This window comes from Halichoeres trimaculatus, unplaced genomic scaffold (genome assembly GCF_033239565.1).
Source record: "Halichoeres trimaculatus isolate MK-OKI-2021-1 unplaced genomic scaffold, fHalTri1.1 fHalTri1_scaffold_4, whole genome shotgun sequence".
NCBI lineage: Eukaryota > Metazoa > Chordata > Actinopteri > Labriformes > Labridae > Halichoeres > Halichoeres trimaculatus.
The window spans coordinates 12790506-12805769 of NW_027437182.1; the positions used below are offsets into that span (position 1 = coordinate 12790506).

General features: G+C 38.6%; 1 protein-coding gene across 3 annotated transcripts in view; it reads right to left on the reverse strand.

Moving 5' to 3' along the window:
- The window catches only part of rabgap1l (RAB GTPase activating protein 1-like), a 108660-nt gene that overhangs the window by 29287 nt on the left and 64109 nt on the right, over nt 1-15264 (reverse strand). For all 3 annotated transcript variants that reach the window (XM_074668346.1, XM_074668344.1, XM_074668345.1), the window contains exons 14-17: nt 11544-11657; nt 5694-5768; nt 3774-3899; nt 2354-2497 (exon numbers count right to left, since the gene is read on the reverse strand). In XM_074668346.1, the coding sequence (XP_074524447.1) occupies nt 2354-2497; nt 3774-3899; nt 5694-5768; nt 11544-11657 (459 nt within the window). The remainder of the gene's footprint in view (nt 1-2353; nt 2498-3773; nt 3900-5693; nt 5769-11543; nt 11658-15264) is intronic.

Here is a 15264-nt window from a genome sequence, read left to right on the forward strand (position 1 = left end):
CATGAGTGAAATAAGGCAGCTGAAATTAGGAATAAATGAGGGGCAAGGGAGAGTAAATCAGGAATGAGAGAGAAGACAGAAAAAAGAAAACAGTGATTTAAAAAAAGATGATGAAGGCAGCGAGGAGGAGCAAGACAGACAGGAAGATGTACAGGAGATGAGAATCCTGTTTAAACAAGCAGATTCTTATCATGCGGCTCATTGGGCTGAGAAACTTTTAATTGTTTTGCCTGAGGCCAGCAGGAAGACAGAGAGAAGGAGGCATAGAGCTAGACGGATGCAGGGGAAGATGGACAGAAAACAAATAAAGCATTTGACTTTTAATGGTTTACCTAATGTAAAATTTCCGAAAAAGACAAGTTTGATGAACAATGAAAAAAGAAGTGGATCTGGCAACTCCTCTACCTGTTCTGTTGGATCTATGACTTACTTTTTTTGTTTTGTTAATAACAATAAAAGAAACTGTAGACTCTTGCTAAAGTTTGCTAAAAACATTTGCTGCATTGCTTAGAATTGCTTAGAAGAGTCAGCCTGGTTTGTTGCTTTGGGTAGTTCTTCATTAACACCACTTTATGTGTGATGTGGCGTCCCCTAGGGTACCGTGGGTACCGTTCCTGGCATGTTCTTGCTTTGATATTTGCGCCAAACACTCCAAATTTTTGTTGTCCATAAAGACACAGCTGCCTGTTTAACTTTTAGATACAGGCCTCAGTCAGACATTCACAGTGAACCTTAATTACACATTTGGCTTCATCAGTGCATCTGGCAGCTCTAACTGCCACTTTGTCAAATTTACAAGCCTTTAGTACTGCCTACATAGAGTTTCTTTCGAAATCATTTGATGCAGATTCAAGAAATCCATCAGAAAAAACAAACAGGTGTGTTGATGCCAGGTAGTCTTCTGAACAAGTTAGTGTCTTACACTTGTTGACTAATTAAATAAAACTTCATATTTCTTGATTTTTTTGGAGCTGAAATATTTAACTACTGAATATCTGAAGCTGTCAGAAGAGGAAGAGAAAAAAATCTTTTTCAAACAGGATCTTGAAGTGAGGACCTTGAAGATTTCTATTAGAGAGATGTGTTGACTCACTGCCTGTTGCCTGAGTTAACAATGGTGAAAAGGCCCAGGGCCAACTACTGAAAGCCTTAATATATAAAAGTAGTTATTGGTATGACTAATCCACAGTCACAAATACCAGAAATTTTCTTAGCTGACATTCACACCGCAGTGATTCATATGTGAGAGACAACTCTGTGGATTAGAGTTGTGCTTAGCTGTGATCAAACCGATAGTACAGACCAGCAAACAAAAAGAAAGATCTACTGCTACAGAAAACGGACCCCAGAAACTAAATCAAGCAGATTGTTTTTTGGGTTAACGGATTTTACCTGCATAAGTCATGGAATTACCCAACAGAGCCAAGAGCAGGTGGAACAGCATTATTATGGGGATGCACAATATTATCGGCACAATATCGGTATCAGCTGATAAAAGCTTAAAAACACGTTTATCGGTATCGGCAGATATGAAAATTTCTGCTGATAGGCACAGCCGATAAGGTGCTATTCAGTTAGGATTATAATTATTTTCCATCTGAAAAATAAGCTCCTTAAATAAAATGTAGCACTTCATTTATTTGCACTGCAGAGCTCTGTGTCTGTCACCAGGTTGTTACAGTAGCTCTAAAATAATCAAATGCAACTTGGTTATCTTTAAAAATGCATTGTACATTTAAAGTTCATGTGATCTAAAGAAATTATTTTTCTGTATTTCAATACTGAATGTCTTGAGTTTTAAAAAAATAATACATTTCTTATTTATGGTAAAATCAAATGTTTTTTGTCTTGTTTTATGTGTGTTTCTTAAACAAATAAGGCCGTCACAATAAGAGTAACATATAAATTCCAGTACAGGATAGACTTAGCTTTCTTTACAGTGAAAAAAACAAACAAACTTGTGATTATCGATATCGGTATCGGCCAAAAGGGGTTTCGACCCCGGATATTCGGATATCGGCAAAAATCCAATATCGTGCATCCCTACATTATTATTCACATAGCTTTCCCAAATAGCTGCAGCTTCTGATTCAGCTGAATGTCAGTAAAGGTCTCAGTTGAACCAACTCTTCCCATTCCCTCCCATTGGTAGTTGCCATTTTCCCTCCTAATGTCCCAAAAACCACAACAGCTTATTCTCATCCTCCTTCCAATCCTTTTTTTTTTAACCTCCTACCAAGCCCTGTCATCTTCCTGGATAATTAACTCCCTCCTCAGTAAACCCTGGAGCATGCACTCCACATTACTGTCCCTTCAGTTCAAGTCTGAAGAAGTGCAGTGAGTCAGATTTTACCTCACAGAGCAGCAGGTCAGTGATATGGAAAACCATACAAAGGGGGAACTTGGCAGTGAAGAGCGTGAGGAACCACTGGGAGGCATACATGTGTGCCTCCAGGTTCAGTTCCTGGAAGTGTGACCACAGGTCTGGAAGCTGTTCCTGCAGGAAGAAAGAAAGGAAGGAGAAAGATTTGAGGATAAAATGCCATTTGTTGGATTTTGCCCTGCTTGTCATGTTAACTCTGCAGTACTTCCATCAAAGTCATTTTTAATCACAGTGTTCCAATAAGGAAATAATCCATGGAACAAAAATGGTTTATGAGAACAGAAATTCAGCCCCAGACACCAGGCAGCAAGCCAGTCAGATATGTATATCTTACATCAAATCTATTTCTAACTTCCAGTAAGTGCAGAGCTGCAACATTTATTTGATCATGAAAAGCAAATGAATTCACTGTGACTATAAAAATAAGTTTTCAAAACTTTGCGGAGAAATTTCTTTTCAAATGGATACACTGTCTTTTCAATCTACTCCTACATTTTTTCAGTGTTATTCAACAACATTACCGTATATAGAAGATGAAGCTTTCAAACAGAAAAGTGTGAATGTGTTTTATAGTGTCCTTGCAAATGTATGTGGAATCAAAGATTAAATTAGGCAGATAGTGCTCTAGCCTGGTAGTCAACACTCAACACGGCACATAACGCCTGACTGTATCAGATTGTGATCTAACCCTTGCAAGCTAATAATTAACAGTCAATGCTAACATCCTTATGTTGAGCGCATTTGGTCGATACTAACTGTGTTGATCTGGGAGCTGACAGACAGCAGCTAGCATGCCCAGGGTAGATGTCAGGGCCCAATTAGACTATACTCAGTGAGTGGATTTGGACTGTAATAACAAAGCAGGCTGGGACCTGGCTGGCCCTGGGGTCACCAGTGTCCACAGACAGACAGTGCACTGCTTCATAAACAGGGGCTAAAACACGTACATTGAAATATCCAGTTAAATAATTCATGCTTAGTGTACTCTATTCCCTTTCTTTCATCAAATTAAAAAAAATCACTGGTAGCTTACAGCTCAAGGAAGCCTCAAAACTATAAGAATGTTGAATATTTGGAATCAAATATAAAAACAAAGACAGCTGAGATGAATTTCATGGCCTTTAAGTACATTTTTCTCACTTTTATTTTCAACTATAGAATCAATGGTTTCAGCCCTGGCTTGATTGTTTCAAGCTTTGCCACTCAAAAGCAAATTTAACTTCCTTTTAAACTCGAGAAATAGCCTGAACACAAACGTACAACAACAAGCACAACACCATTTAGACTCATATTTGTGAATCTGAGCTGGTCAGAGACATCTTCAACCTTCATTATATTGTCAGCAGATCATTTTTTTATCTTGGATATCATAAAGTACTGCATTTCTAACCTGCATTAGCCTCTCCAGCTGGTAGAACTTGCAGTGAAGATCCTCAAAGTTGTTTTTGTAGAGAGCTCGAAGACCATACTCGTACATGATTTTCACCAGCACACAGAAGGCCTGCTCCTCTGGCATCTGAAACCACATGAAAACCATAAACCACAGATATGTTAGCGCAAACAAGTATCTCACATGATGAGTGGTGTCTTGGATCACAGGCCAGTTTGTAATGATGGTGCCTCTAGATTACCTCAAGAAGATATCGGTCTTAAACTCAGTGAAGAGATTCATTGATTGCCAAGATTTTTTTTCAGTCTTAAGCACTGAAAGGTTGACAAAATGTGTGATATTACTGCAGAAATAAGAAATATGGTTGGAAGCTTGTCCTGCTCACCCTCTGTGTTTTGTGTGCTTCAGGTATACATGAAGATAAGAGGCATTGGAATAAAAAATGTGTTTGTTTGGATTTAATTCACCTTGCTCTCTCTGTTAGACACACACACTCACACACACACACAGGAGCTGAGCTGGTATTTAATCAGAGTGACAGTGTGTGTTTGAGGCTGGATGGGCTGCTGCAGGTAAACTTGAACTATTAATATTCCCGACATCTCCTCTATGACCTCTCTCTTTCTTCCTCCTCCTCCTCTTCTCTCTCCTGTATAAATTCTCTTTCTTTTACGGCTGTTCCCTTTACCCCCCTCCTCTCCTTCACCTTTAAAACAATCTCCTCCATAATTTCCTCTTGTCTCCCTCCTCCATTCTCCTTGTTTTTACACACCTGTCTCTTCTCCTCTTTACCTCACCCTGATGTATCTTCACTAAAGTCATCCATACTTCCCTTCCAAGATTATTCCACCATATCGCCTCGCCTGCCTCTCCCTGACCTCTTCTCTTCTCACCTCCTCCCTTCACGTCAACCTCTGCTGCCCTTGTCTTTTGGACTGAAACCAAACTTCTTTCTCTCTCCTCACCATCCGCCTTTTAACTCTTTCCCATTACATCCATTATTTGAAATACATCAAACACACATTGGATGGAAGAGTAATCAATCCAGAAAATAAAAAACAGAAATTTTCACTTGTCTCTCAGTGGTCTTGAATTGGAAAGAGCAACTTATTGTGTCCCCCTTTCCCATCTCTATTTTTCTGCAACAATTTCATCTCATACTTTATCCCCTTCCATTCACTTGCACCATTCTGCAGTCAGCAACTTTCTCTTTAGCCAGAGCTTTTCTTCCTCCCACAATTTCTCTGTCTATTGTTGTATTGACTAGGTTTGGCTTTTGTTAAATCAAGCACAAGCAAACGAACGTTGGCTTTGTAGAAACAGGGAGCTGTTGAATTGGCTGCACAAAGCTGAAATAGTTGATTGATTTTAGTGTTAGAGGAAGCATGCATTAATAAGACATGTTAATCTCACTGGAATAACAGCATTGTATTTCTAGGGTCCCTATGCACTTAAAAAAATTCAAGACTTTGAGACCCTAACAGAACAGAATTTAATACTATTTTCACAGCCTTTGAAAGTTTTAAGAAGAGGTAAAAAATGATTACAAGAGGACTGATTCAATGTGTTTGGATAGGAAAACAATTTAAGCCCAAAAAAGTCTTGTTATACAGATTTAGCTTTATCATTTTAAATCTGTATGTTTTATAGCAGTAGCACAAGCTAGGGCTTTTATTTTGAAAAGCACAAGTTGACTGAAAAGGGAAGAAGGGAAAGGAAAGAAATTTAAATCCAACCATATTAATTTAAGGCCTTACAAAGATTGTTATACATGTATAATAGCATCTGTATAAATATGCTCTTAATACTCATTTTACACAACACCTTTGTGTTCCACCCATGAATGGTTTCAGTGGATCTTTTCATCTATTTTGACCATGAAGGCAAACTCAGTGAATCTATGAACGGCCAATAACTCACGTGCAGGAGGAGAACAGCAGCAAGGAACGACTGACCCTGGCAGTAACCAATTTCTTCATCATAGACAGAGTACGCCTGCAAAACAGAAGCAGAAAAACAGACAGGAAAAATCAGATTTGCTTTTATTATTGGGGAGAAATCTGTTTATCTACAGTAGAGAGTAATGTTTTGACTTTAAAACTTCAACTTCCCATGTAACAAAAAGATGAGCCATACAATCAGGTTCAGATCCTCTGATGCTTTGCTGTTTGTCCAATAGGAGCAGGTGGAGATGCTTTCATTCATCTCTACATGTAGACATTGTTTTATACAGAAGGGCAGAGATGCTCAAGCCATGCCAAAACACAAAATTCAAATTTATCAACATGACAAGGAGAAGTGAAGAGGGAACAGGGGCCCGCCCAACAAAACAACCTGGGAAGTTCATTCATTAATGTGTGGAGGACAGAGAGTAACCTTCAGGTGAGCGTTCAGCAGCGGTTCTGTTGAAAAAAACTGCCTGTGGTTGACAAAACCACAAATCATGCTAATGAGTCAACAAAGAGGCTCTTACTCGGTGTAAACAAGGATGCAGGGCAAGGCAAAAGTGTCTAAAAACATTTGACCCACACTTTAATGGGGGGAAGGAGAAGGGGGAGTGATTTCAACCCCTTAATACAGAGTGTTCAGAAAACTACAGCACATTGTTCTTAAAACAGACACATGAATCATGTTCCCAGGAAAAAGCTGGGGAATGTTTTACAGGGTGTGATGATGTAGTGTTAGTGAAACAAACTGTTACATACATTAAGTTTAGTTTATCAAAATCCGGCATCATTGAAGTCATAATGGTTTTATACCTTCTGTAGAGACAGGATGGCAAAATTTTCTCTTCGATAGACACTTCATCTTTCAAAGAATCAGGCTCCTATAAATGGGGCTAAAACTGTCTCTCACACTATCCCTGCTAGAAACATAAGCACGGACCTCCGCAGCTCCACTGCTGATCTGTTGGGCTAATTTGGGGTTTGATGTGGTGGTAATGGAGAAGTCTTGTGGAGCTGTCTGAGGCATTATCTGCAAGCTGACATGCTTGATGGAGTGTGGCATTCACATGCCCCAAACTCGGCTCAGAGAAGTGCATGCTGACAGATGGATGGGAGAGGTCCTGGTGAGTGAAGTCTAAATTTGTTAGACTGAGATTATAAAAGGCTCGGAAGGCAAGGAATAGGCAACAGGCAGTTTTAATCCTTTTATAAGTGTACAACTTTGGAGAAAGCTTTTGAGGCAGTACAATGTGCTTATCATTGTGAGAAATCATCCTGTAAAAGACCGTTGGAGACAAACAATAGAAGTAGAAACGAGGAATAAAATATGAAGTCTGGGCAACTTTATTGTTTCAATTGACTGTAAGGTTTCAGTTTTGGGTGTCCATGACAATTTTCACATTGGGTAAAAACCTTATGGACAACAGTATTATAATTAGAAAGCAGGGAAGACGGATATGAAGGATGACAGGTTGAGAACAGTTCACACTGCCAGTCTTGGGGGACACTTCGACCCTCGTGCTATGAGGGGGTCAAATCTTACACCAAAATGAGTAAGGGATTAAAAAAGACTTCAGTTTCTCAAGATGCGGTTATGTTTCTGATAATCCAATACTTTCTTGTTTCAATGAGTCAGAGTTCAGAGTGAAATACTGAAAAGGTGCATATTCAGCAAAGAATACTCCCTACTCACTATTTAATGAATTAGATGTAGTGGACTATATGATTCACTCAATCAGCTAAATTAAAACAACCTTTTAAACCCTAACAAAAACACTCTTGGGGGATTTACAGCTATAATTTTTCTCAAACAAAATGGCATGGATTTCAGTGATAACTCATATTAGACTTAATATATTTTCCCATAATAACCAAATACAATAAATGCATTTATTACAGGTTATTTTTTAAATAAAAAAAATAATACCAACCATGTATTTGTGTCTTAACCTTTGCTGTGTTTGAGAATTACAAAGTTCAGTGAATGCATCATCCACGGTTGCTGGTTCAGTGGCTAATGTCTGAGTTGTTTCTCTGCTCGGACTAAGACACACTCGTCCAAGAGTTAAACAGAGAGCTAAGCGTTATTCCTTGACAGTGTGTGATGTTGTTTCATGTTATGAGTCATTATTAATCGTGTAATCAGCCATTTTTTCTGTTTGTAGCATTGCTAATACACTACTTTTCAAAATGCATTGTGGGATACACTGAGTGGACTATATAGGGTATGACCATGCTCACTCAGATTTTGTACAGCACTGCAAAAGGGCGTATTCACTATATAGTGTATTGTAGTGACTATGGAGTGATTTCTGACATTTTCAGACATTATTTTTAATTGCAAACTTTTTCCTGACAGATCTAAACAGAGGATTGCCTGGATTTGGAGTAGAATCCTGATTAACACGCATAAAGATGAACTCTCTGATCAGTGAGATGTGCTACATTAACCAGGTTGATGAGGTGTTTTCATGTTTGTTTTTTACCCCATTCTCTCTTTCTAAGTTCTGTTTCCATGGAAATACAGTAGATATTCTTCTCATCCATTTATCTGAGAGTCACAGGTTTTCAACACCAGCTGGGAGAGTAATGCTCACTGTCACTGTGCCCTTGAGTGAGGCAGTTAGCCCCCGACTGTTTCCTCAGACCCTCTGACTGACCACCAGTGGATATCTGAGGTCGCAAAGGTGAGCTGGATGTGTGACAGAGTGAGACATTAGGAGAGTAAATCAGTTTATCACAGAAAGAGAGCACAGGTGACCTTCCCCAGAGAATTAAGGTTGCAAGAATAAAAGACTCAGCGCCTGCTGCTGCATGAAGATGAATTTAAACTTTGTCCTGGATCCTCCATGCCTCTGTGGAACCCACTCGTGCCTCAAGATCTGACCAACCTTATCAGCAGCACATCTACATGGATTTGCATACAAATGAAGGCTGGCTCACCACTGACCTAGTTGGATCCAGGCAAGATGCTAACCCTCTCTGACAGGCTCTCCCACAGCGCTGACCGTCCGTACATCTGTACAGCCAGGAAAACTACAAAGGAGCAACAGTTCTGCCCCGCCCTTTCAAAAATTACCTTTGATCCGAACATAGATGCAGACAACTTCAATAGGATGCATATTGTCTTTGCTGTTTACTCTCTGCAGATGTGGTTTTGCATCTTTCTGTCCATTGCATTTTAATGAAATGAAAGTTGTGTTAAGTAGAGTTTTTTTTTTCAAATCTGTATTTTAGTCAGGAGAAGATCACAAATTATGATTTTATGCTGAGTTTTTTTGTTCTGTGATTGAGCTGCTGATAATTTGTACGCCAAGAAAAGAGAACAAAGGAGAGTATCTTGGATTGGTTCACAGCTGCAGTGAAGCAGAGCGCAGGACAATGACAGAGATTAAGACAAGCCTTAATTCATCACACAAATGCTGACCTTGGCTTTTGTTTGAATAAAATGTACCGTGTGTCTTCTTCTCATATAATTACCTCAGATTGTGAGCCCAGGAAGACCCTCTCCTTACTGAATGTACTTCTTTCTTCTGTTTTCATACAAAGGAGGCATCCCTGCGTATTTATATAGTATTTTCAAACTATGCTTTTTGACAGTTTTAATGCAGGTTTCTCTTATTACAGGGTCAACAAGGACGCATGAAGTCTTTTCTATTCCTACTGTGTCAAAAAAGTTGGGAAGCTGAGAAAAATTCTAATAAAAACAAATTTGGATGGTTTGAAAAAAAAATCTGAGTGAAAAGGAAAAGATACAAAATCAAGGTTAGAGCTTCAACCCCTCGGCAGCACTGCAGTTAAAAACAGCCTCTACTGCACAGACTCTGGCTGCCTGTGACAGGAGTATTTTGGCTTCAAAACCGTACAGTGGTAAATGGCTGAGCCACACTGTCTATTCTATATACAGTCTATGGTAGGATAAAGCAAAAAATATGCAAAACCAGATTCTGCACATAATGGAGTCTAGAAATTAAACTGGCCCGCTGCACTCTTAACTTGTAAAATATTGAGAAATTAGACACAAACTAAAAATTTAACATTGTCCTTTAACCGTTGAGCAGCTGATAGCTTACAGTAGGGCTGAAACAATTCCTTGAATAATTGGAGGTCCTTGTTTACACAAAATTATTGAGGATTTTCCTCCGCCTTGAGGAATTGTAAAAAAAAAATTAAAAGCTCAAGGAATGGTGTTTAACCTGGACTACTTTTAATGTAACCAGTAAACTGTAAGAACACAGCTCTGTAGAGTGAAGATGATGAAAATAAAAACATAATATAGCTAGCTGGGCAGTTGTCAAATTTAGCTTGCAAGTCATTGATGGATAAAATATCAAGCAGAACTGGTGCCTAATGCGCTCCATTACCACAGGTATCATAATTTTAGTCTGAACACTGTAACAGCTCAAAATTAGATCAAGAATATGCCTTATTGTTAAAATGTCTTATTTTAGTCAGATCTTATTAAACTATATTATCTAAACTCACTTGTTTTTTTACTTGTTTCAAATTTTCATTTGAAAAGTAATTGCTCTTTAACTAAAAAAATATGTTTCATCCAATTACTCAATAAATCAATGGAAATTTTAGTAGAATACTTGAATACTGAATTAAACGATAGCTGCAGTTCTGTCCTACAGTATATCAAGCAACGATGGGACGTTTTATTTTCAATCTCCAGTTACAGATCTCTTCAGCTCCCTTGGGTTTACAGCTCCCCTCTGTGTTAACAGAAGAGGAGGTGATGCAACATAAAGGTAAACATGTCCCTGTCCAAACTTTATTCGAGAAGGTTAGAAATAGACATGTTTTTATTTTTGATTTTCTTTTGTCTAGTTTCAGTAATTAATATATGGTCTAAAATTGTTTTCAATTAAACAGAGTTTACACAAGCTCTAAAGGGTCCCAACTCCAGGAATTGGGGTTTGTATCTGGTTAAACCACAATGTTATGATAGTTAAATCTTTTTGGGAATGCTTCTTGTGTATTCTAAAATGCACTTTCAAGCACCGTCAAACACATTCCCAGGAGAACACACAATAAACAGTGGACAGACTGCCCCACCCCATTTGATCTGCCCCTAGTATCATGTAGTATCCTTATCTACATGGCTTAGTCCTTATTTATTTCATATCTTTGCATTAAATCATCTTTGTCACTTGTTTTTCCATTTTAAATCATCCCTGCATTATAGTGAGTTGTTAAAATGACCGCTCTGAAAATATCCACACTTCAAATCATTTCAAAATGGTCCCGAGAAACACCACAAAGCATAAAGCCTTCTGCAGCTCAGATGATTTGAAACCTTAAGAGCAGATAATTTGCCACCTTCTGAACAGCCACTGTGTTTTTCAACTTAGGAAATTGGAAGAAAAGATCAATGACTGTCCACCGAGCAGTGGGTATGCCTGGTTCATGTGTGGGAAGGGTTTGTAATGATTGCTCACTGAAGGCGTGCACTGTCAATTACTTATCACAGAGCCAACTTTAAATGCCAAAGAAATTTAGACCGAGCCTTGCCAGAACAAAAAATGCAAATGCTTCAAAGGAAAAGGCACAAATTTTACACGCTTTAGCACACACGTCAGTATTAGCTTCTCATTTCACAGCACTTAACTCTCAGCAGGAAGGCTTTCAGGAACATTCAAACAAGGGATGAAGGAGTGGGTTTTTAGATTTCTGTTCCTACTAGCAGAAAAATCAGGATGTTATACATTCCTGCACAATCGGGAGCTAGGCTTATCCATTTGAGAACATCTGGTTAATTTAAAATGCCTCCACCATGTCTGCCACCATGTGTGAACCACTGTTCTGTCCTTAGACTCACCTTGCAGATTTTGTAGAGTGAATCCTGACCGTCTCCTTCTGAGTCCTTGAAGTAGTCGTGCGCAGGGAAGGTACGGTGGATGTCCCTAGTGATGACACCTTCCTGGGCTGAGTCCTACAACACACAGACAGTTAAAACACTTAAGATAGGTCATGAAACGTCTGGTAACTCTTTCATTACAATTAAATACAAGTGCTTTGATGATGGGCTGAATAGAAGACATGTATAATAGCACCTTGCCAACATATTTACAGCTTTATACACAGAGGTGATCCAGGATGGAATTGTTTTGATGATTAGAAAAAGTTAGAAAGCAGCAGCGCTTTTACCATTATTTCTCAGAGGATGGACAAAATTTTACTCTAACCACAAAGGCATTACAAATCTTGCATTTTTTGCAATAAGATGTCTTTCTTGAATATTTCTCCCTTCATGTGCTTTGTGGAATCTTTTACTCTCATTTCAGTTACGCCAGCAAAAGAGCTGCACAAACCTTTCATGAATCAGACAACGGTGTGCTCAGTGTGTGGAATTTTGATTCCCGATCCACAGATGACAAAGTTTGACTTTAGATACTGCGCATCCTGGTTTATGCACATTGATGGATTAACAAGGAAAAGGTGTCTTTGTTTGTATATGCTTATATACAGCAAGGAGGAAGACACATTGTGTTCAAATAAGCATTCAGCTTGTGTACAAATCAGCAACACACTGCTGTGTCCTTGTGTTTGTTTGTATTAGTGCTTGTCTTAGACTTAGCCCTTGCCAGCTAATCCACAGCTACTGCCGTCTGCACACACAAACACAACTGCTTGTTTTCCTATGGGCATCTCACTTACAAACACACATACTGTACAAGAACTCTGGTATTTTCCACTCACTTTCTTTTCCCACACAGACAGACACAGTCAAACACACACACACACACACACACACACACACAGACACACACACAGACACACACACACACACACACACACACACACACACACACACACACACACACACACACACACACACACACACACACACACACACACAAAATCACATTCACAGTGCAAACACGAGCAGAGAGAAGACTGGCAGCACAGCATTCTCCATCAGCTCTCTGTAAGCTGCAGATAAACCAATGCTGAACCTTTGTGTGTGTGTGTGTGTGAGTGTGTGAGTGTGTGAGTGTGTGTGTCAGTGAGGGAAATTGGGAGACAGTAAGAGAGAGAACTCATCTCACCCCTCTCTCCCTCTTGTTACTTGACAAGAAAAATAAAAGAAGGCGGGAATTTATATCAGGAGTGTCTCACAGAGGGGAGAGATTGAATTTTGTATGTGTGGAGAAACATAACACCATGCACTTTTGTTTCAAGATATTGGTCAGATGATCCCCTATTGCTCAGTCGTGGCTGTGCAAGAAAGAAATCCCCATCCAAATTGACAAACACCAAACCAAAGAAAAATGTTATTAAAAGTTAAGATGTTGCAGGCGATGAGTAAAACAAAGTGACAACTTTTTGGCCTCTGCTTACAGATTTTGAGATGTATTCCAGGGGAAAAAAAATCCTACATCCTAGTATCCTAGTAAAGAGGCTGATCAAATTCTGTATACCTTCATATTTATTGTCTTCTATCACTGACAAAAAAGAAGACTTAAAGCTACTAAATGTCTTAAACCACCAGCAGGGGTAAGTGTCAGACTGTGTGATAAAATCCAGCTATTTTTTATTCTCAAACAAGTGATATGTTTGACTGTTGAAATGGTTTGATTTTTTGTCTTCTTATCTTCAATTACACACATACAGGACAACATCAGCAAAGACTGATTTGCCCAGAGAGGGCGCCTAAAGCAGCACACTCCAAAAGTTCTTCAAAGGAGCTTAAAGGGCAGAGAGCAACCCTCTCCTGTGATAGGTGCATTATGAAGTTTCTCATTAGAGTGCAGACTGAGCTTGTATAAGTAAAAAAAAAATTAGAGACAATTATCTGCCATGGTTATAGTATTCTATACATCTAATGAAAAAAAAACTGTGTAGCTCTAGCAACTTATGTCTGTATGCTTCCAAAACAAACTCAAATTTTCACTGAACAATTACAATTAATTGGTAAGTGTTTGACATTCATTACAAACCCAACACGTGATATTTTTCTAAACTTTTCTTGGATATTTTTTTTTACTGAGACTGGTAAATGCTGTGTAAGTTTAATTTATTGTGAGAAGCACCATAAGACACAGTAGTTTTACATAGACATAGCCTCTAACGAAAACTTACTACAGATGAGTCTCTACATACATAATCAGTTTAAGTATTATCTGACTAACAATTCACTTTTCTTTTCCCAAAACATGATGGCTTCTAGTTTATAGGAAAAGTACAGGTCACACAAAATTTTGCACAAGTTACCAATACTTTTGATCAATTTCTAAACAGTAAACTGCAGATGGACTATACTTACTTTGATAGTGCTATTGGGATAAGCAAATGGGCACCACCCCTGTGCCCATTTGTACAAATTACATTTACATACGTGCTTCAAGGAATGGTTGACTTGGCCTTTGAGGGTTCAACACATAGACAGCAGGAGCTGGCAATCAAACCTCCAACCTCCCAAACTGAAAGAACACTACCTATACTGCTGGGCCACAACCAGCAAACTGTGTTTTTTTGATATACCAGCAGAGCCTCAGAGCTAAATAATCTCTAGTATGACACATTGCTTGTACTCTACGGTATATTTTTGAGGCATGAGTGCAAATAGCAATGGTTTGATTGTATACTCGGCTCATGTATCTATCACACACAAACATGGATTTGCGTTGAACTGCTGGCACATCTGTATGTAATACTGTAACAGGATTTGTAGCGTGGCGGAGGCATGTCGTTCTGGGTTGGAAATTGAAATGAAGAGTTTCTATATTGTGTCTTTGGTGGAACAAAATAAGATTTGTCTCTTTGTGTATCGATTAAGCACTGAGTGTGAGATGAATTTGAACAATGCACAGCTGACAGAGGATCATATTTCCTACTTAAGTTGACCATATTTAAATCTACTCATGCACAACATACAGGACATCTTAACAACTGCTTGTAAAAGACATTTATAAGGTAGAAATTTTGCGCATTTGTTTAACATTTCAGGCTAAAAAAAAAAAGTGAAACAATAAGTTCACCTGTAAGCCAAAAAACGATATAAAAGTTTGTTTCTTTGTTGTCTCTGTTGACGGCTGATCCTTTGATCTCAAACTGTGTTGACATTTGATGACTTCAACATCATAAATGTGTCATTTTTAAATCAAATTGTCTCAATAACTATCTGACCAACTAAGCAAACAACCATCAGTCAAGTCAACATTTCACTGACATAATGAATATCTCCCCTTTCATAAAAACACCTTTTTACTTAGTTAAAAAGACTAATAAGAATAGCACCAGGACATCTCTAACAGCTGGTGGATGTTTTCCTGATACTTCTGCTGTCTTTTGCTGATGTTTCTTTGCCATTAACAAGAATAGAAAGTACAGAACGACCACACAAAGAGCAGTTTAATTAGTTTCTCAGCGTGATAAAACATAGCCTTGGAAATAATTATCAACTGGTGATGAATGTATAAGGCTCTCCGAGTTAGCCCATCAATCAAAAACCCATTTATGACACTCTAATTACCATGGCAACATCAGCAAAGACCTGGAGGAATCTGTTTGACAATGAAAGTTGTAAACACTCTGAT